This window comes from Cygnus olor, chromosome 8, assembly GCF_009769625.2.
Source record: "Cygnus olor isolate bCygOlo1 chromosome 8, bCygOlo1.pri.v2, whole genome shotgun sequence".
NCBI lineage: Eukaryota > Metazoa > Chordata > Aves > Anseriformes > Anatidae > Cygnus > Cygnus olor.
The window spans coordinates 16,619,870-16,643,782 of NC_049176.1; the positions used below are offsets into that span (position 1 = coordinate 16,619,870).

The 23,913-nt window shown below is 37.6% G+C and overlaps 1 protein-coding gene across 2 annotated transcripts in view; it reads right to left on the reverse strand.

Moving 5' to 3' along the window:
• Positions 1 to 23,913, reverse strand: part of PKN2 (protein kinase N2) — a 54,033-nt gene that overhangs the window by 16,590 nt on the left and 13,530 nt on the right. Inside the window, exons 1-4 of one of the 2 annotated variants that reach the window (XM_040564815.1) lie at positions 23,788 to 23,810; positions 12,676 to 12,976; positions 4,569 to 4,720; positions 1,332 to 1,449 (exon numbers count right to left, since the gene is read on the reverse strand). In XM_040564815.1, coding sequence (XP_040420749.1) covers positions 1,332 to 1,449; positions 4,569 to 4,720; positions 12,676 to 12,907 — 502 coding nt within the window. In that variant the 5' untranslated portion in view covers positions 12,908 to 12,976; positions 23,788 to 23,810. Of the gene's footprint in view, positions 1 to 1,331; positions 1,450 to 4,568; positions 4,721 to 12,675; positions 12,977 to 23,787; positions 23,811 to 23,913 lie in introns of those variants that run through there. The other variant, XM_040564814.1, reaches the window with a different exon arrangement.

Below are 23,913 nucleotides of genomic sequence, written 5' to 3' on the forward strand. Positions count from 1 at the left end.
CATTTCCAAATCATGTTCTGAGGATTTATCTTTCACACTGCTCTGTAGGTACATATATTCCTGATATATGTATACGTATACACACACATGTCAGTTTCTGGTAATTCTCTTGCTTCACTGTAAATCTTAGGGTATCTGGTTGTGCAAGCAGGGAGAATGTAAGGTCTCATACAATGCCTTACCCAAATAGTTTGGGTTAAGAACTTAAATATCCACTTTTAATGGTGTTAAGATTCAAAAACAGAATTAGAAAAGGTTTCCTATCCCTTACTGTTTGTGTTCCTACTGTTCTTAGGACAGGCATTTGAAAACCCTTTCTAGCTTTAATACATAATACAGATACAACAACTTCATAGATGCATACTTTATCCTGCTCATGCTGCTAATTTTCTTGCAAGTCTGCGTTAAAAAGGGGGCTATAGATTTTGAGGATTTTTTTTTGTTTTTCTATTGAACAAATGACATGCATAATCCACATGCTAAGATGGGGTGTTACAAAAGCCAGAAGCCTCAGAAGTGTGAAAACAAACAAAACAAAGCCAACTCCACAAAACGAAACAAACACAAGCATTTCAGTACCTAGGACACATTGAGGCCCTGATTACAAGCATCATGATACAACTTCAGTACTCAGAGATGCATACAAATGAAGTTCAAAACAGAGATGTACCAATATGCCCACAACTTTTAGTACACTCATGCTATTATAGCTCAAGGTTAGTTTTTGTTTGCCTTTTTTATAAAATAAAGATAAGCAATTTTAAAACTATTTTTGAATGCAGTATACCTGTTTCAAGTCAGACATCTTTTTAAAAAGATAAAAATTTTTTTTTTGAGAAGGTGATTATTTCTCAGTCAAGCCTAAATACTAATATAAAGATAGTAAAAGTTTCCCTGTAACTGTGTTCCTGCTAGTAGGAGGAAGGTCAACCTATTCAAGTATGACAGGCTTTATACCTGTATCAGAATTAATTTTTAGGACACTGAAAAGATTATATAAACTTTAAAGAAAATTGCTAGTTATTGTCAAGACAAAAGAAAACATGCATAGAGCAAGAATGAAGACCACAAAGCAAGACTGGACTATGTAAGGTATAAAGAAGATGAAGAGAAACTGTAGTTCTGGTCCTTAAGCTTCAAGGTATTTTGCTTCAAGTCTGATGCATTTAGCATCCTAACACTGGTATGCCTGGTCTCTGATTACTTTCGGTTCATGCAGGTTTTGTCTAACCTTCCCACTAGAAATTTATCATAGTTCTGTGTGCATATGGGTACATATATATGTGGCATTTGACATTAACAAGATTCATATTTCTTCTCTAGTCCATCACCATTATCAAAAGCCAATTCATTGGTCTGAACTGCCTGAAGAATCTGCATCCTTATAACTTCTATTTTTGTCTTGCTGTCTTGGAGCATCTGTTGAGCTGTGGCAAGAAGTTTTCGATCCTATTAAAACAAAAAAAATTAAAACTGTAAACTCTTCATGTAACAAAACCCATCAAAAGCTTTAAAACCCACATGCTTAGGGAATAGGAACTAAATCTATGTAGCTCATTAGGTATAGCACACCAATTCAACTAACCACAATAAGATACTAGAGGAAATTAAGTTAGGACAGCTGCATTTTCAGATTGATTAAGGACTACACACCATTCCTATGGAGACTGTATCTGTTTAAAGCTGAATAAAAGAGACATGATCTAGAAATGCCACGTGCATAGATGAATATTTTGTAATCTGATTCTAAAGAAAGAACATGATACTAAGTGCAAAATACCTCCTCCATGCTATGGAGAATGACTCAAGTGTACAGTGAAGATGATGAGAACTCTAATAATTCTTCCAACAGACACATTTGCTAGACTGAATCCGTACAAAAATCACTGTACTAATTCACTTGAGTTGAATTTCAATCTCAAAATTAGAAATATGAAATTAGCTCAGAATTTAACTTCACAGAGCTCCACTATGACCTTGTACCTAATATATTTTACTCTGATATTTTTACACTACCCTATGTTCTGCAGGGTATATACACCACAAGATATATGGGAAGAAGCTTTAGCTGCATTGGAAGAGATTGTGCACCACTGCATATGGTAGTATCAGAACTCTCATTTTTAGGTTTTAATATTAATCAATATTTCATAATAATACTCTGCTAGCTTTCATATTTAGGCCTTTAGAGTCCTTATGCTGAGGATTCCATATTAGCTATCCAATTATTTAATCAGTACACTGAATTTCTTAAAACAGTGGCTTCTCAAATACAAATACCAACTTTTGAAATAAACACTGCCTACAGCAGAGTATAGGATCTAACTATCAGATTACAAAGAACTTTGCAATACTGTTTTAAGCCTTATTTGTGCATCATTCCGATGCACACATACTCTGTGAGCATTTCTTGTCTGTGTCTTCATTTTTATCTTATTTTTCATCTTGCTGCACTTGATCACCTCCCACATCCTGTCACTCAAATTGATTTGCTTGCTCGGGGCAACTTCAATATGTAAAATGGAGGTAATTCAGGATTATAGAGATATCCCTACACAAGAGAAAGAATATCCCATCCACACCATCAGAATGGATGCGTTATACTTAGCAGCTCTTTTAGTTGGGGCCTGAAAAAAAAATATTTCAGGGCATCTCCTTTGCACAGAAGAACTGACAGTGCCTGTTAAATTGGTAAATTAAACATTTACCAATTGCAAGTACTAGATTCAATCAAGAATTTTAATTACATACCTTAATCATAAAGCAAGCCAGAAATTATCTCTTCTACCTAGTCTGATCAAAGCTTGCTAACGATGTCTAATATTATAGCCTGAGTGTTTAGTTAAGTTTTTTTCAGGCTGTTATAAGGTTACGTACTGAGGGCTTATTAGGGATATAATGCATGTATGTCTTTTGATCCATTTGGATCAGCTGATTATTATTTTTAAGCGTACCTGATGTTAAGTACACTGCCCCAGAGGATGCAGACTCCAGGGTTTCCAGGAGCTGGGGACTGCAGTGCAAGGACAGCATTCCCAGGCCATTAGTCATAAGGTGCACTCCAGATTATTTCTTCCACCTGCCCCAGGCTAGTAGGTGACAGGTCACTTTCAGCTAAGGCTACCAGCATACCAGCTGGCTCAGAAGTGCTGCTGGGACAGAATGAACTTGATGGTACTTATGGTCCATCTAGTCTAAAATGATTTTTCAGGAAGTGAGCACAGCAGTGTATGTGGTTTTTGAAAGGTACAAGTCACAGAGCAGGCAGGTACAAAGTCATCTGCCTCTCCGCCAGTCCCTGGCAGAAATTCATTCAGAAACATGAAGTTCCTTGCCAATACTTTTTGGTTAGTATCAATTAACAACTGGTAGCAATACAATTTTCAGATGTCAGCTCTTCTAATTAAACATTTCTTTTGAATAAGTTCACTGACTCAGCTACGTGTTGGGCCAGTCAGTTAAGAACTTCAAACATCCCAATCGTATTTGCTATCTTCTGGACAGAAATAGCTAACCAAGCCACTGTGTATTATTTGCTATACCTATGTTTGTTTTTCCCCCCTTAGTTTGAGGATGCACTTCATCTCCTTAATGATCTAATAAAAGTAAATGGAAAGAAAAGGTAATGAGTAACTAATGAAGACAGAAGGGTCTGTAAGTAGGGACCCCCTTGACACACATACAGTTTTACTCATTTGAGAACTGTGACTCCCTCATACTCAGAAAATAAGTCTCCCCACTGCTGCCCCCATTTAAAATGTTTGGTTAGTCTTTCAGAGTGGAGTTAAAGGACTCTTTTAGTGTCTGATGAATTTTATTACCTAGTTCAGACTGTGTAACAAGTCAGACCCATTTAGGAGTTAGAAAGCCCCTTCCCTGTACACTTCCCTGCCCCTTGGAGAACTCTTACAGTTTCAGTTTGATGCTATCAGATACTACCTCTAGAATACCCTTTTCTGTTAAAAAAAAAAAAAAGGAGAGGGGGAAAAATTATTTTAACAAAGTATTTTATGCATCTGTGTTCTACTGGTGATTATAACAACTCTATCTGAATATTATGCATCTCTTATTACAATAAATTTTTGGTACAAGGCTTTTTACTGCCAACTAAAACTAGATGACCATTTCAGAAGCATATTTGGCAATGCCACCTTTTATGTAATTGTCATGCACATTACGGCTTTAAATTAATGGATTTTTTTTAGTTGAGCTAGAAAAAGCATCAGCCACCATTCCATGTCATACCGAGCTTTGCTGCTTTGTAAATCACACATGATCAAAGATTACTAGATGTACTAAATTTAGTAAGCCGGATTTATTACTTAAGTTGAACAGCACGTGGACAAATTGATAAAACAACCACATTTAACAAGCATTCTGAGTGGGTATCAAAGGACAACAAAAACAGTATAACAATTTGTAGCAGACTTTACAGTGCTACTTAACAACAAAGAATAAACCAACCCCAAAACACAGACTGCATACAGTTTATACATTGGATGTTCACACCATAGCAATATGAAAATCCACAATTATTTTCATGTTCCTTAAGCATTCCAAAGCCTTACCTTTGAAGAGCCATTTGAGTACATCTGTATCATATTTTCTGCTCCCTGTTTTACCTTCAGTTCTATATCCAATTGCTTCTTTAAGGCCATCAATCTGTTGTTAGTAGAAAAACGAGGATCGCTATTTGGAGTATCAGGAGTCCTAGGACAATCTGTGAATTAAATGCAATATGTAGTGTGTGCAGCAAGGAGAAAAAGAAAAACAAACAAAACAACCACCGCTCAAAACAAACAAACAAAAAAAACAAAAACGCATCTATTCTATCAAGTTATAGATTAAACAAAGCTGGAACATCAACACTTAAGACTGACTGTCCTGTGCTGAGCTACTTTGCAAATGCGCCTTAGCATGAAAAGCCTGGTGAAGGCAGAGCGACTCCCACACCCGTCCCAATTCCCGTGAATCACTTCCTGGAGCAGTAATGCAGGCAGGCTGGCTGCAAGGTCTGCTCTTCGTTCACACATTTATTTATTCTGCCATGTCTCAAGTCACTTAAAAATTCGGTTTACCATTAAGCTTTCTTACACTCCTGATTTGAAATATATAACAAACTAACTTAGACAATGACATTCAGTACCAGTAAACACGGCCTAAATAAAGATTCATTTCGTCATTGATTTGAATGTATTATTTTGGCTAGCACCATTGCAGACAGAGCTTATGACAGAATTAAGAATAATGCATTTTCTTTTCCTTAAAGGATGCAGACATAGGACTGAACGATTTTTACTCTGCAATCCTAACCAAATCACGGGGTAATTGGATATACAGGCAGTTAATTGAACAGCTATGATCTGCGGGAAGAAGAGGGTTTTTTTGTCTGAGACCATCCCCATGTTTAGATCTCCATCTTGCTGGATTAATTAAATAGAATGCAAACTAGCTTTCAATCAATCAAATTACATACTCAAAATCCTTAACTTTGCTATTGTCCTCCAGAAGAATCTATTAATCCCTGGTTCATATTTCAGCTTCTGCATCATGAACTGTCAATGAACTGAGAATACTTGGTCACTGGACTGTTTCCTAGTGGTTAACTATTCTGTAATTTCCAACAAAACCAGCCTTTTAGCTATAGCCGATTATCTTCCCGAACAGCCCCAATGGCATCTCCTTCAAACTTTTTGTAAAAGAGGATAAATTCTGTCTAACTGCAATAATGGTTTTTTTTGTTGATTTCTTTTACCCTAACAATTGAGAGAATACCTTCTCTACAGACAAAGGACATTAGTTGGTCTCCTGGAAGATAATATTTATCTCACATCAACAGTATGGTCTTTTTAAATTTTAATTAATTTTCTTTGAATTCAAAGTAGGATGATGGATCAAGTTCCTGAAATTCTTGGTTATTAGAAAACACAGGCATTGCACCAATAACTTACAAATTATTAACGGTGAGTTATCAGGGGGATGGGAGTGTCTTATCTGTCATTTCATATTTCTTCTACAGAAGCTTCTAATAACTAATTTTTGAGATTTAATACATTTTACTTTCAAGTTTGCCATGTAATTTCCTCCTTTTAAATTGTAGTCTTTGACGAGACTGAACACTAATTTCATGTAAGGAGAACTTTTAATTTCCTCTGCTGTTAATTCACTCTTCAGTTCAAGCTACTTTAACACTCTTACTGCACCCTCACTACTTAAAGGTAGTACAGAAAACACCAGATGTTTTAAAAAAAAAAAAAAAAACAAAAACACCCGTCTGTGAGAAAACAGATGCAGAATAGCATTCTTCCTCTCTGCGTTTTGGCTTGGTTTGTGAAACACTGCACTTGCACAGATTTAGCTTAAATCTGTCATTAATAAAACACAGATTAACAACACACTTTTCCCCCATTTATGTCTTCACATTTAACTAATCCTCACCTAATAATCTATTCAAAATTAAAACAAACATGAAACTTGAAAGTCACAGTGTCAGGTCTCCTTATAAAGTAGATTAATTGTGTAAATGAATATTTACCAACTTTAGATTTATGATGCAGGCCTCTGCCACTTAAAGATCCCAGTCCTCTGATGATGCATGTGGAAGATTGTGGTGCTCCTGAAGTCTCTTTTCATAGCTTTTAAAGATGCAAACCAGCACTCTTTGCATTAAAACAACACCCAGTTGCAAGTCAAGCACTAATTAGAGATACCACGATTCAGGCTGCCCATGCAGCTGTTATTATCTCCCTTTGCCTGTCTGCACTGTGAAGGTCTAACCACGTCACTTACCTGGGTCATCTAAAGAGTGGGTCTGCACTTGTGGACCTAAATTCCCCTCTACCATTTACTTTAAATGGAGCTACCGAATGTTTTGTTCGTAACCAGCAGCAAAGGAAACTTTTCTGCATTTTTTTTTTTTTAAACACACTTGCAGACTTAATAGCTGCTTGCTAAACTCCTGAATATGGAACAATATGGTTTCTTTACAAATATATATATTTGTAAATTTCTTTACTATAATTTTTCAGAAATGGCTTCCAAGAGACTCCTCCTTCCGCCCCCCTCCCCCCCCCCACCTCCCTGACCCCATTACAATAAACAGCCTGAGGCTGAATTCAGATTAAAGTTTAAGTCAGCCAGTCTAACTGGTCCTATTATGGAAAGTGTTGACAATCTTAGCAGCAGCACTACAAGCTACATCTGTTTCCCTCTCTTTGTATGTCTACTTAGGTTGTAAGAGATAACTAGCCATACCGAAGTGATTATCTATTTGGGTAAAGCACCATACAGAGGGTCTTGAATCTCATCTGGAGACATTTAGTCATCGTCCTGATACAAACACACAATACATCCATCCAGGTTAAGTGCAAGCAATGGGATTTTATGTACATGCTTAAAGTTGAACGAGAGTTAAGTACTTACACCAAATTGATACTTCACTCTAGCAGGTATGTAGGAACTGAGGAAAATGACAGATTCTTTAGTTTGCCAAGCTTGTTGGTCAATAAGGACAGTACAAGACTAGTCACTTTGGATGTGACATTCAAGTCCAACTTTGTATAAGACAGTAATAGCTTTGCTGGGCTATGGATTAGTGCCCCTAGGCATTTTCTTCTTGACACTGCGAATATCGAATGAAATAACATGTATTTCAAATGAACTAGACTTCATTTCATGTAACTAGGTTACTTTTGCTGAACAGCTATGAATATTGTTGCTTAACACTAATGTTTTTTTTTTTTGCAGCCTGGTAACACACATCCAGGCTGCTGGAAGAGCAGTGATGCTGCTTCCCCAGGACCTGTGATATCCTGTTTTCATGAAAATATACTCATAAGACTCAACTTAAAAGTGATGCTTAATGGATTTTTTTTTAAAGTGTCTGGACTGCACCAGGATAATGGCAGTTCTCAGTTTGAAATGTTTATCTTGCTCTTCTGAAAACCTCTTCAGTTTGACTGAGTCTTTGCATAATGCTTACCAGCATACACTCCTTGCTTCTAAATTGCCTTTTACCAACATTCCCATATAAACTATATTTATTAGAGTAGTGACAACTCTATTATTTCTAGACTGCTTCTCATTTGTCTAGGGACTCTTCCCCACATGGTAGGTATATGATTTTTATTTGACAAGCTCAGTGTGAAATCCAGGATCCCATGTAACTGTCGAGTTTTGGTTCCCACGCTGCTACACTATTCAATTAGCAGCAAGTTGGTAAAAAGTTAATTTTAATTTATTTGAGGACTTTTAATTGTAGTGTCTTAACCAACAAAAATACCTGTGATGCATTCAGGCATTGCTAGGGAAAAACAAACAAACAAGCAAACCACCAGAAAAAAAGGCATCTTCATCAGGCACGTCTCAGGGAGTCAGATGGTTACAACAGCACTTGAACTAAGCTGTCTGTAAGTCCAAGATGGTGTACACACAGAACATCTAGCACTGACCTCCTGAAAACTGCTGAAGTTGAACTGAATTTCAACTGGGTAACAGCAAATTTTAACAACTGAGAAAGCGACAGCTGATTGACTCACACTGCTTCAAGAACATTATTCCACATTAAGGCTCCCAGGAGTTACCGTGACATTCCTACGGATATCAGCATTGTAGGTAGCATCTTCTGTCTAAAAAAGTCACTACACTGACCAGCTTGCTTGCTACCCCTATCAATTTTCAAGAACTGGTCTTTTTATGGACTTTTTGGTTAAAAAAAGTAGTCTCTCTTCTGTCAGCTGCTCATATTCTTCAACCTGAGAATGTATTTTCTTTGTGACCTACCTCTTCAGCCAAATATGCTGTGGACAGTTTAAGAGATAGGAGAGTGGAAGAAGAGTGAACTTCAGTCTTTCTGATTTCAGGTTCTGCATGTTCTATTCAGTCTCCTCAATTCCCTCAAAGCTTTCTCTATCATCTCACCTCCCTTTACTTTAGTTCTATGCACCAAATTCATTTCTCAATTTTTACATATCTACATAAATATGTAGACATATTATACTCATATGTGTATATATGTTATATAACTTGCATATGAACTATATGCCTAATTAAATCAGGGACTTGCTGCAGGTAAGCTAGTTCAACCTTATACCTCATTGAATCATATTGAAAAGCCCAGTCTCTACTGTTACTTTTTAGACACATGAAAAGAATATCAATTTAATCCATGCTACTCTGTAGAAGTACATTTTCAAGATACAAAATGCCTTTGTGTCTAAGCGTGAAGTAATCATCCCCATGTTATATATTCAAATAAGTCTCAGATATTCAGCAGTAGTGGTCACTAGGCTTGTCCTACTCTGTTATTGCTGTACTCTGCTTCCCTTTTAAGTGCTGACCTACAAATTCTAAAGCCCTGCATCCTAGTATGACTAATGCACTGCATGATAAGGACAGGCCTGGGTACAAAGACTCACTTCTAAAACAAATCTAGATTTACCAACAACCCCATAATGGAAAGTAAACCTACATTATGGTCATAGTTGTTTCTGAATCATACATCAGCTGCCAAGTCTATAAGTAATATATGCCAAGTAATATAGCTTTTTGGCATACTGTACTTTTTGTTTGAAGTTCAATACCAATTCAAGTGGTTGTGAAAATAATTTCCTATGGCATTAGGACATGGGAAGCTTTAAATTCTAGGCAAGCTACCATCAAAATATCTTAACTTACTTGAAATGGGCTGATATTAACACATTTTTCTACAGCAGATTCATTAAGATTACATTTTTCATTAAGATTACATTTAATGGTTTTAACATATGTTGATTACACTGTACTGATTACAAAATAGTTGGACTACAAATTACTGGTTCATTAAAAAAAAAAAGTAATGTAAGCCACCGCCTGATACCATAAGCAACAGTAAGAGTCACAATAGCTTGTCTGACACTTCCCAGCTCTAAATCTGGAGTACTTCACAAACATATGTTCACACCGACTTTTCAAATACTGGAACTGGAAAAGAATAAATGACTTTTCCAAGCTGCCACTATGAATTTTCAATGAAACAACAGAAACAGTCCAAGAATCTTCAAAGGTCAGGCCTGACAGGTCAAAAGGATCATCATCTTACAGACATTCTCAGTGTTGCTTCTCAATGGATCTCAGTCCTGACCTCACCACTTAGAGCCCTCAGTAACCTATGTAACATACTGCAGAAGACTAGGAAAACCTAGGGCCACACACACACAAAAAAAAGCATAACTATATAGAGAGAATACAAGCCTTGACTCCCACAGTTCTTGAACCCTTTTTACCTTATTTTCAGTATTTACGCTTTGCAGTCTAAAAGTTTCCCATATATGTCCTTACCTTTTTAAAAACATTTTAACTGAATCAGAAAAAGGTCAAAGACGAGATAAAGTGAAAAGCTGTAACTCAGAATAGAGCTAACCTCTGGAAATAACTCACTTATACTTGGGAAGCTCACATACTCAGCAATAAATGGTTATTAAATTCACTATATCACTCTGGAGCACAAGCAAGAATTACCAGACAGATAGCTGTGACCTCTCCACAGAGCTGTACTGTCAGATGACAGGGATGTTTAGGGCCATGTCTCTATGTATTTGTTGAATATTATATAAATATTTTATACTTAAGCCAACTCTGCATGTGTATCATAAATCTTATGCTACCAACCTTATTTTGCAAGGGCCTATCTCACTAATAGCTCAAGTCAAAACTGGGACTTCAGTATTAAAATCAGATTATCACCTAGATGACATGCAGCCATTAGTTTGAAATTAGACCAAATGTTTACCGATAGCACACCTCCCCCATGAGTTAGAGACCATGAATGAGGAAGGAGACAGGCAATTAAATTATAAAGCAAACAGCACACAAGCTCAATCATTTCTACTTTGGAGGTTTTAGATCATTGATCTAAAAAAAGATATATATGTATTTTTAAAGTAGGTTGTGAAGTATATTGTATTAAAATGGGTCTTATATAGGAATACCTGATCTGATACTAAATAATTAATATAAAGATCTCCACAAAGTTTTAAGTTTCTTTTCAATAAATTTGTAACCTGCAATAATTGAAATAGTAAAGAAATAATGCACTTTTCTCAGGGCACATTTTAATAATTAAGGTTGTAAAGGCTATCTGCCAACAATGCTTTGAACAGAATAAGAGTTAAAACATAGTATTAAGGGGCTTAGTATGCATCAAAAGCACTTAGAAGCACGTAAGGTTATCAGCTTTGATCTCTTCCATAAGCCCTTCATGAAGGCTCTGGTTGTTGAGCACAAGGCTGGCCAAGCCTGGCTGCTGCTGGTTTCCCAAAAGCAATGGGCACTGCCAGTTTTTTCAGCCATGTACTGCGGCTCTGAACGGCATTGTTTAATTATTTATTTGCACCCAAAGATCTCAATCTCTTTAGAACTAAGTGCTTTCTTAGGGTCTATTGTATTTCCTGAGCCATACACACGGACAATATTGCTGATTAACTCATTGGGGCAAGTTTTAAAATGCTGCACTGGAAGGGGCGCTCCAATGTGCCATCCTGTGCCATCTGCTTTTCAAGTTCCACTACTACAGTAACTTCACACATTTATAACCATACAGATTTTTATATTTGTTTCTACAGAAATCGCATCCAATTTTCTTTCTTCTCTCTTCTTCCTGTTCCTTTAAAAGCTCCACTACTCTCAACACCAAAGATGACTTTCATAAACCTTAGCCAATATGAAACCGAATGCTTCACGCCAACTAAAAAAAACAAAAAAAAACCACTATCTATGAAGCATATGTTATCTGTATTCCTATCTCATGCTGCAGCAACTACTCTGCCTCGCTACTTCCATTCCCCCCCCGAATAGTCTCTCTCAAACCTCAAAAGCAACAAATGCAGAGAACACTGTGCAAGTCTATCATAGACACTTCAACACTTCTGTAGCATGTCACAGGGCCAGATAATATGAATTCCTGATACTATGTGCCAATACTATCCTAATTTCTCACTGTAACCAAGCTTACTTCAAAAATAATGATCATGCAGTCTTTTTACTCTATTGCCCAAGCTTCTTAAGGCTTGGCATTCACTTTTACGAACGCCTTCAATGGCATGTGTACATTTATTAAGTTTTTGCCAAGAAAAGTCTGTGTAATGTGAAATCACCAGGCTGGCAACACCTCCTAAGTCATTCTGTAAAACTTAAAAAAAGGACTGTTTACTTTTACAACATTCCATCTTAAAACACCAGGACTGGTATGTAAAAAAATGTCTATTCAAAATTAATATCAACTCATCATCACGCCACAGAAAATACTAATTAAAACAACTGCAAAATATTTGAAAAAAATGGCAACCCCATTGTGGTTCTTTCATACCAAAATTTGCTCTTACATAGCGAAAAGCTACTAGACAATACTACAAAGATTGAGAAAATATTTTAATATGGTAATAACCAAAGTGAGAACAAGCACACTTTAAGTTAGTCTTTAGAGCACCGTCAAATAGTCTGTCAACACTGACCCCCCAAAAAACAATTTAAAACTCAAAGAGACTAGACATTTCTGTGTGAGTCAAAATAAATATGCATACATTGGTGAACAAACTCTCCACCTACGGATTTGCTTATTCCCAGAGCAGCTTTTTCAAGTGAAATGGGCTGCAGTTTATCTAAGCTAAGAAAAAACAATTTCACTATGACATACGGTACCTGTAACATCTTCTGGATCCGTTACAACAATGTGTGCATTTAACTCCTGTAACTTATGATGCAAGTCTTCTAACTTCTTATTTGATTTTTTCAAAATGTTGTCCACATACGCCAAGTTCTTTTTATCCGTTGTGACCTTCCTGAGGTTCTCAGCTCCCTCCTTGATTTTAAGTTCCTTCCTTATTTCCCGTTTGATTTGGTCCTTTATTTCATCCAGCTTCTGCTGTACCATTGTATCTGAAAAGTCCAACTTTTGGCCAGTGCTCAGATTCTCAGAGACTAGAAGACTTTTGGCATCCCCCTAGAAAGAAAAACATTAATATAACTACCAGAAAATATGGTTACTTGACAACACATGCTGAAAAATTGAAGTGACTAGACTTTTGGCCTCTGTATATTAAATGCTCACATTGTTAAGACCATTTATTGACCATGGGTCTATATTCATGTTGCCCCAAAGCAACATTATCAGAAGACATTACATGTTAACTGGAGTTACATTTTACAACAGATTTATTTTAAATTTAGTGACATCTTTACTGTGCCTATTTTTAACAGCAAGAGATTTAAATACTTCTGGATTTGTCATGGCTGCCTGCCTGGCATTTATATGCCTCAGAGCTAATGACTCACATTTGTAATTTTCTAGATTTAATTGTGTGCTTTAATAGAGCAAATGGATATAGGAATTAAGACTAAATTCTAACAATTATTAACTACGATGAACTTCTATACATTCATTAGAATACATTTCTTTAGGAAAAAAAGGAAAAAGGAAAAAAACCCTTTCATGATGCTTACAAATGTTTAAGTACTGGCTACCGGCATCTTTATAGACAATAAAGATGTATCAAGATGTTACTTGAAAGTAAGCTTGCTAGGTTTTTTCTTTAAACACTCAAATAAAGCCTTTTACTTAAAAACCAATAATTTTAAAAAAATCTTCTTTTCTTTGTGCAGGCAAACTAGGCTGAAATAATAACAATAATAATAAATCCAATGATGAGTAGGAGTTGCTGTAATAAGGGAACAGGGAATGAAATGCCCGGTACCGCCGGAGGTCATGCTTGTGCCTCACAAGTACGAAGAGCATGGTTATTGAACGTACACCAAGACAACGACGCATGTAATAATTCTTCCTCTGTGTCGCCTTCTACATGGGCCCTGTACAACAAGCAGACACTAGGTCCCACCCACAGCCATAGCGAGAGCTAACTGAGTGAGTGATGATCAACGTGTCTCTCCCCTGAACTCAGAATGTGATCCACTGTTGATTCAGGATGTATTTAGTGTACGTGTGGCCTGATCTGCATGCTCACTAACCAAAAGACCAAAATTCCAGTAGATTTTCCTAGACATGATAAAGAAATTGCCTAGATACTTGGGCAGACACTGAGGTATCTGAAGGGATGATTAGAAACTTAAGTTTTTGGTGTAAATTATTTGTCATCACTATTTGCTGCTCAAAATACCACCATTTGGAAAGGAATTCAAAAAGAACAGCATCAGTCTAATAAACTGTAATAACGTCCCAGAACACACGATCTCTAGATATAGTTTACAGCTATTTGTATTTTTTTTTTAGAGACTCAGACTACAGACATGCACATCTTTCTTAAAAAAGAAGAAAAAAAATCCCTTCCTAAACAAATAAACCCCCATGTGAATAATTATGAAATATTTATAAAAGTCACCATTATAAAAGTCACATTTGTACGTTGATAAAAAGTCAGAATGGTATTCAATGACTTCAAGTACTGATATATTCATTTCAAAAAATGAAAGAAGTGGGAAAGCTCTGAGGTTCTGGTTCTATGACCAACAGCCACAAGGAATCCCCTGCAGCTTTGTGTTACATTCTTCAGGGTTTGCTTTTGTAGGAATCTGGGGAAATGAGGGTCATGAAGGTTCTGCCCGGGCCATGCATGTCAACAGATAATGCTGGTCAAAATATTTAAATCTGTGCACATTCCACTGATAATGCCTTCTGTAAGTAAGATTCTATCTACTAATCTGTAAGTATAGTTATAAAAGTTTACTAACTCATCTTTAGATCCCTGCTATTAAGACATTTCCATCTACAGCTGTCACTTTTAATACGAAGTTAGTACCTGAAAGATTCTTAACTATTAAAAGTAGCTGGAATCACCACCTTGCCACAGGATTTGTCTGTTTGTGAAAGAGACAAGAAACAAGCAACTTAGAAATCACAAACGGAGTGAGACATGCAAAAGGAAAAAAATCATGCAAATACATATTTAAAGGGCACTCGTGATTCCTGCATGTACACTTTTGTTAGTGCAGATTCAAATAAATAATTTATTATGGATATGTAGAGAGGCTATTAATAGTTGTACTGGGAAATACGTGACATTGCTTCCATATACAGGCATATAAAAATTTTTTTTTAGAATAATCAATAGCAGTTAGCAACTAGTACAAAGGTTCATTCGCATCAATCACAAAGAAAACCAACAACCACATGTTGAATGGTGCATGTTGAGAAACAACTGAAACTGAAAATAAATGTGTATAGCAATTGTTACATAATATGTTGGTGTTTAAATGAGTATGTCCAAATTAGATTACTATCTCTGATTTCCCTGTTTGCTCTAACAGATAAAAACTTAGGGATGTAAAATAAACAAAAAAAAGACCTTGGAGATTAGCATACCACTATTTAGCCTTTACAAACCAAAATCAAAACTGTTTGTAAATACGAAAACTATTTTTAAGTCATGACAGTTTACGCTTGCTCTGCAAGAATACGAGATATAAACTTATCATCTTACCGCCTTCAAAGCATGATATCCCACTTTTCAAAGCTCACAGGAAGAAAGGTAAATGTAAGACAAAACAAAAAACCTTTTTTCCATAATAGCCCCTAAAGTATGCTAACAATATGCCAAGAATGTGCACTTCTCAAACAGAACAATGTAATTAAAATATAAATAATTCAGAAATATTCTAGACTAGGGTTTCCCAAAGTGACTCGAGTTAATTGTTTATCTATTGAACAATAAGATATTTTGTTACAGGGCAGGTTTTTAATCCCTCTTTGGCCCAACATCCCACCCGTTAAAAAGAGGTTATGCTCTTCAGTGAAGAGGTTTATGCAGCCCCTGTTCCAGATGCTTAGTGTCTCTAACAAGTCTTCAATTCAATTCAATCTTCACGTTCATTAGGAATTTGCATTCCAGATTTCTAGTACCTAAGATAAAGTTTTCCTCAGTTTGAGCAGTCTCAGCGCACCCTCCATTCCTAGACTTGTAGTTTCAGGACACGGAAGCTTTAACCTGCTTCACAGACACCAGCAGCATGGATGCAGACACGGGTAGCAGGTAATGTCGTCTGTGCATTTGAGCTGACCCCACAGCACCGACTTTCAACAAGCTTTATGAGCTGAGGCTATCTATTTCAACGTTGTTACAAAATTTTATAAGGAACTAAGTACATATACATACACATATATAATATTGCTTATCTCTCTGTATACATATACACAGACACCACCACCACATGGCTGCCAATGCCTCGGGATGCAGTGTTTTAAGCCAAGTCCAACAAGCCTCCTATGCTACAAGACCATCAACTTTTTAGAGCTACTACAAGAAAACCCCAAGCAAAACCATGGACGATACTGTCTCGTCATCCTGAGTTAACAGCACTTCTGAACTGAAAGCATCCTGTCACCTAGTTATCTAGACATCTCACCAGGCACAAAGGTCACTGGGAAGCAAACAGGCAAACACGTTTTGCTGCTGAGGTGCAACGAGGGCTGGAGACAGGACCTCGTGCCAGAGGGATGAGCACCCTCAGCAGTGCTGCATCTCAAAATGGAGCTGATGCCAAGACGGACACCAATTGGCAGACTGTCTCAGAGTTGAGCAAGAGCGGTAAGATTTTTTCCTTTGAGAAAGGTATCTGCCCAGCCCCCCAGCTGAAACTCTTTTAAACTGAGAAATTACTTAGAACACAGAGTTCTCCAGCTTTATTTGATGGTACCTGAGTTCACCTATTACAAAAGCCTCTTGTTAGAGAATTTTTCTAAAAAAAAAAAAAAAAATATCTTTCTCCCCATTTGGATAAACTCCCTCCCAGGCTGAGCCTCACATCCTTCAGAAGACAGCTGTTCTGTGCTCTCAGCCTGAAAATATAGTAATTGGAAAGAAAGATCAGCTGGAGGTGGGGACCAGCTCCTTTCCTTTGCACTGTTCAAGCAGGCATGGGTGCAAAGATGAAAAAAAATCATTCACATTTTCTACACCAAGAAGCCATCAATGTTTTTTGTACAGCTACTTCCTTTACTCTCCCTCCCAGAATCACGTAACGTGAAACATCAGAGCATTTCCTCTCTTAAGAAGCAAGTAATGATTAAACCACTCCTGCTGGCCTAACAAAGTTAGATTTTTAAAGCAGCGGGACCTGCTCTAAGACAAAAGAACGGGTAGCCAGTTTTTGATGCTCAGTTTCCTCTTTTGAATTCTGGTCGTGCTCTGACTGCTGGTTAGAAGGGAGCAGCCATTCCCCGCTGGGTGGTCCCAGGACTGCCCCCCTGGCAGCACGGCATCCTCCCCCTCCCCTCCCCCCCGGTGCCGCACCACCTGCCCAGGACCACTGCTTTGCACCAGCAGCAGGAAAGGGCAGCCAGCGCCCCGTGCTGCTTCCAACAACCTGCTCCTGCACTGCTGCAGGGAAAGCAGTTACAGGCAGCGAGGCATACTTCGCAGTGGGAAAATGCATGTTTAGGAGCCAGACTGGAGATTTCTGAAATATTTCAGCATGTAATGAAACTGAAGCTATGTTTAATGCAATAAACTATCAAGAACCACAAATTAGATATTAGTGCTTTAAAAAGAGGAAGTGTGTGTGAGAGAAACAGACGAGGAAACCACATATGTAGCTGTCCTACTGCAATGGTCTAACGGCTCAACCTCACTTTGCTGGCTCAAAGACCAGCTACTTGCACAGATGAATGCTAGATGCCAGCCTTCAATTTCCGTACTCCTGGGAAATGTTTTAAGTATAGTTGCTGAAAATACTGGGTAGTGGTCTGAGCACATCTTCTAATAATACACAAAGTCTGTTCTGGCTGATGCGGTGAGAGACACCAGACACCAGCAATGTTGTTTACGAAAATCCATCAAGTCCCTGCACTTTTTCTCAGGTCAACTCTGAACCAAATAACGGATGAGGCAAGTGCCTTGACAAACTGGATTTGTCTCAATGATGGAACTTGATACTGCTGAACAGAAGAAATTACTGTGAAGGTGAATATATGCAACTGAAACAGATTGTCTGATAAACTGAATGACTTCCAATTTAAAAAGAGATCCTCAAATTGCCACAGCTTAGAAAAAGATAACCCTAAAATCCTGGGCATTAATAACTGCCAAAGACTTGCTTCTAACAGCACCGTACAGCGGCACTGGGTGATCCAGTGTTCACCTGAGAGAATATCGGACAGGGTAAGAATTCAGATTGCTGAGTTCTGGCAGGAATTCTTACAGAAACCTAAGTGGGGCCTTAAACTACAGCATGCTTAACACCTGCTGAGTACTTATGCACAATATTATTTACACTTCACATTGACTTGCTACTAACATGCACTCAATCTGCCTTCAGGAAAAAAAAGCCATATCAGAACTCACAGTAAAAATGAGTACATTTTTCCTAAAAGTATTACCATTCATTTTTATATACCTTTGAATTATAGGTGCCATTTTATTGTCTATTACAGTCTGTTGAAAGAATAAGAAATCCTGTTTGACAAGTACAGTCAAAAATGTTTGGTTGTTTAATGCAAGCATATTCATTTCAAATAGACAAAGATGAAAATAATCTCATGTATAATTTAAAAAGTTACCATAATCCAGAAAGACTAAATGTTTATTCATTTTTCATTTCACTTTGAGGAGCTGGAAATACAGATTTGGAACTATTAGGTCTCTCAATATAATTTTCTGAATAATCTTTTTTTGGGGGGTGGGGTTGGAGTTGTTTTTCTGAACTAACTGCCAAAGGTCCCTGAAGCCCTCTAAAAGTAATTTCTGAAACTAGAGTAGTCTTTGATTTTAAGAACAATGTTAATCAATTGCAAACCTTGTCCTCTCCCCCTCCCCCCGAAGTCATTCAGAAAACCAGATGTGACAGCTTGTCTGGATTACTGGAACTACATGGACTATTTCCTCCTTGACCACAATCACATTTGCTTCTGGGCAGATCTCAGCACTCACCCAACGTCAAGAACAAAAAAACCTTGAAGGCTTAATAGATTTTGGCATTAGTTTGCTGTGCTAACATGTCGCAAATCAGGATTTAAATTTAATCCAAGTCACAGCTCTCTTCTTTGTAACAAGAGGCTGCTTAAGGTACAAATAACTGCAGTGCATTGCATTACACATGGATAAATTCAAGTAGGACACTCATTAAATGGGGTTCAATTCCTCGGTGCATACAATGAGGGCCTGGCTGCACCTATCAGAGATGCAATATGTACAAAACCTGTTTGTTCCAATAGGGATGTCCCACCTACAGCCCTCAATCAGCGGGTCCTGTCTGCCCCTCTCCCATGTTGCCCCCATGAACGTCCAGTAGAGAAGCCTGGCAGCAGTGTGGCTGCAGCAAACAGCCTCAGCTTGCACCAGTCCTGCCTCAGCCCCAACAGGTATTAAAATTCCCTATGATGTTGTTCACCATGTGAACACTACACTGGGAGCGTTAGAAACAACTGCTGGTGCTCCCAAAGCCACCTTCTCAAGTGGTATTTTTTCCTTCCTTTCTATGTCTAAAAAACCCTCCAAAACAAAACCAAAACTAAACATTCAGCAATTGTTTGTGCAGGGTTCCTCGCTACCGTCTAGGCTTCCAGCCACAAGCAATGCCCGACTGGGCCAAAGCTTACTGACTCAAGAAGTACGCTCCCCAAAAGGTTCGCCTGCAGAGCTGGAAGTTGTGCCAGCGCCATGCCAACGGCAATCACAGCAAGCGGCAGAAGAGAGCTTCCTTTCTGTGGCAGGGGAAGGAAACGTTTTAAGAAACATTGCCTTCAGCTGCTTCTCACTGCAGCAGCTCCTGGAGGCTTTACACTAGAAGGACCTGCAAGAAGTCATGCAAAGAAAGGACATTCAAAGAACCACCCCCAGCTTCCTTCCTCAGGATAGCAAGGACTTGACAAAGGCTCTAGCAGAGCACGAACAGTGAGCACCTGAATCTGAAATCAGCAGATGGCCACGCTGTCCAAGAAACATGACTGCATATTCTGGCAACAGGCACCGTACAGATACTCCAGCAGCTTCCCAACTTCTGTCTGCAACTTGCAGCTCCCAATGAAGAAGTGCCAGTGGAGCCCGGCAGAGTGGAACCGAACCTTACCCTGCCTACTGTCAGATGGAGGGCAGAAACAATGAATACAGCCTGCTGTCACAGCTTTCATTACGCGTGTCCAGGAACAAGGTCAGATTATGAAATCAAGCCTGTAATAACATCATTCCTCCATTCTGTTATGGGACCTTGCTGTCTTAGTTTTAATTTAGCTTCTCATTTTTAGGTGCACGTGAAACACTGATGGTATCAGGGGTGCTACTGTAACTGAGTCAGCACAACAAGACAAAGAAGCAGAATACATTCAGAGGAAAATTACATTTAGCATAATTAATATGGTTTCAAACAGACCACACACAGTACTAGAAGCTCTACTAAATGCCAAAATATAAGCTAGTTCTTTCAAGATAAAAGGAAAATGACTTTCTGAACTGTTAACGCCATACTGTATGCTGGAAGTATCTCCAATAATGATATATCATAGAATTGTGCCCAGGAGACCGAAGTAATTCCCCCTGAAATGCAGCCTCGCACAGATGCATTCAGTAAAAACACTGAAATAATGATTTTTCATCTAATTCCTGTAACATTATAATAGCATGTATTGATAATTCGATAAATGCACACAGTCTGGTTTAAAAGATGAGGAAAAACAGGTGGATTAAATGACAGTTTGATAAATGAAAGAGAAGCAAGTTCAAAGAAGCATATGCATTTTAAGAAGAAAGGAAGTCCCTTAGTCACAGATGCTGAACTACAGCTGGATATTTAGCGTACTGGACTGGGAAGCAAAAATGGGCTTACATGAATGTCGTATCTCCTAGGGACAACAAATGAATTCCATGCACAAACTTGATCTTGCATTTTCCAAATTTAAACTGAAAAATATAATCTTTTCTGACAGAATATGGTAAAAGTATCTTAATATCTATTTCACAAATAAAGTAAAGACTGATAAGTGGCAGAGAAACCAATATTTCTGTGTGTGTGACAGTGAGGCTACTTTGAAAAGATTTTTTTTTCATTTTAAAACTAATAGTAAAAGTAAGCACTGAAAGAGGGTTAGGTTTTTGTTTTTTGTTTTTTTTTTTAAAAAAACACTTTCAGATAAACAGGGAGTCATTGCTTTCTTCGTGGGACCATCTGTAATTTTCTCTATTATGTGTATATATATAGCACCTTCATCCTAATGGCCTGGAATTATTTATTGAATATATACAATAGGTACTTCTAAGATAACGACTGTATTTTAATATTTTTGCCAAACAAACACTACATACAGGCGTGTATGATATCTATTTCTTTCAGAAATTAATATGCATTCTGACCAACTGTTAGGGATGAAAAGTTGTGAGAGAAATTCTTATCACTGGATTCGCCTCAATTTGACGTGATTGATTTCCCTGTAGTTACATGAAGCTCAAGAATGGTGCAAGCAGTTATTTTACTGCTCTGAAATGCTTTGAGTTCAAATACAATTCTGAAGTAACAGAACTATTTGATATGAAACTAAGTTAATGCAGATGTCGTACAGAGAATTTGCCTCTAAGTACACGTAATACAGAAGCTAGTAACCTGTTCACAAAAGATAACCACCCTCCCCATTCCCCAAATAAGCAATAACTATAGTCAAGTATCTGTTGAAGTAGGTGTTGAAGTAAACAGCTAAGATAAAGCATTCCTGCTGCTACAGAAAGTTAGTATAATTGTTTTACTTCACCCCAATATAAACACTCTTACTGATGTCTCATAGAAAATATCTACTTAATTTTGTCTAACATTCAGAGCAGAGTAACATTAAATATATAGGTCAAGATGTTAAGAAAAAATAGTAATACGATATCATACAAGCTACAGGATATGGTATTTTACTTGGTGGAAAAGATTTTGAAAGGTAAAAAGGTCAGTTAATAGACATGAGTCATAATCATGCCTTATGACTTTGGTAACTCCTCCTCAAATACAATGTACGCTGTACAAAGGTTATACACTTGGGCACGCATCCAAAGCATATACTCACCTTAACGCAAAGTTACCATTGCAACCACCCATTTTCAGTGGCTGTAATGTTAGCATTAAGATAAACATGTATGCTTAAATTTCTACCTGTGAAGTTTTAATCACTAAGCAGAAATATCAAAATAAGCACAGTATAAAAGACAAAAAAAAATAAAAATCAAAACCCCAGTTATTAGTACTTAATGACAAACAGGCCTAGTCCCATTTGTAGGGTGGTTTTCTTGTATTATGGTAAAAGTGAATTATATAACTGTAGCTATTATTTAATTAAAATGTATTATTATTAGCTAGCTCAGATAATTCAGACTGACCATTCTGCCCATCCACAAATTATAATATCAGCTGTTACCGTGTCTTGTAAGTTGCGGTACATAAAAGTGTTCCACGTTCCAACTAAACTGCCAGAGAAGAATGCTATAATGCCTTACTACAAACAGAAGTCAGTACAATTTGGGACTTCTCTGTACTTTCAGTGCAGGTTAAAAATTTTGTCACTGAAATGACGTGAAAGAAATCCTCAGGTAATAAACAGGAATTTCTCAGTAACACATACAAACATCAGGACACTGGTAACTGTGATTGGAAAAAAAATAATCTTTGTTTCTGGCAATTCCAGCTTCCAGCCCAGACAACTGATACGTTAGTCCATTTAACTTCTCTATATTTTAGCAGAGCTATTTTTAGCCATTGCAAAACTAATGGAAGAGCTGAGAGCCTACATTCCACTCTAATTGAGCCATCACATTTAGTGGCCAACTATTTTGTACATTATAAATGCAGCAATACATATCAGAGATAATACTAACATCTGTTTTAGGAGGCAACAAGCCAGGTGGCTATATACAAGATCTTGGTGAAGGGACCAGATTTTTTTTTTGCTTTCTAGGACTGTTTAGCAGTGCTTTCACCACGGCTTGTGGGTTCTTCAGCTTGGTAGCTGAATCTTTTTTCTTATTTTGAAACAGGAATGGCATGTATACTTCGATTTGTACCAAGGAACTATGTTGTAGGATTAAGAACTCTTTCACAGTAGTTTTAGCTATTATCTCTGAAGTTAGTTAAGAGAAAGCTCACACCCTCCACTCCAACCAGCTGAAAAAGCTGCTGCTGTTAATCTCCAGCACTGAAAGAAAGACAGAAAAGCCTCCTTAAATCCTTTCCTCATCTTTTCAGGTGGCCAGCGGGAAAACAAACAAACAAAACCCCCAACACACACAAACCAAAACCCCTCACGTTTCAGTATCAGGGTAAGTATTGTTGCCACACCCAAAATTCCATTTGCAGAGATGCAGGCATCTCATTCCATGCCTTTCCAGTAAAAGTTTATGGATGAACAGTGAGTTATTTATAGAAGCATTACTTCACATCCCCATTTGTCTGAGACTTCTACAGAGCATCACTGATGTATGCTGTGATACATTTGAATAGTGTTTTTGCAATCCTTTTTTCTCTGACCTTTGAAACATGGTATGAAATTTCTCACTAGCTCTTTATGTCCAGTTTGTATTTAAGAATTCCCTAGGTATTACAGAAATCATGAGGAACCAGAAACCTCTCGTAACCTACAATACAAGCAAGAAGAAAATTTTCTGACAACTGCTTCATATGCAAAAGCTGTGAGAAAGAGGCAGGTGATTTCACTTACTGATTACGTGGACTACACAAAGTCTTAATACATTTACATTTCAAAATACAAATCTGCTTACGGGTTTTGTTTTTAAAGCTTTCTACATTTTCTGTAGTTTTTAGGAGCCCTGATCCCCTACTGACCTACAGCACAGTAATCCAAATTGTCTCTCAAACAAGCTGTTCTCCACATCGCATATGCACTTGTATAGGGCTCTTCCATCAGCTCTTGTTACCAAGTCTCAATATCAGCTAAAATGAAAATTGGAA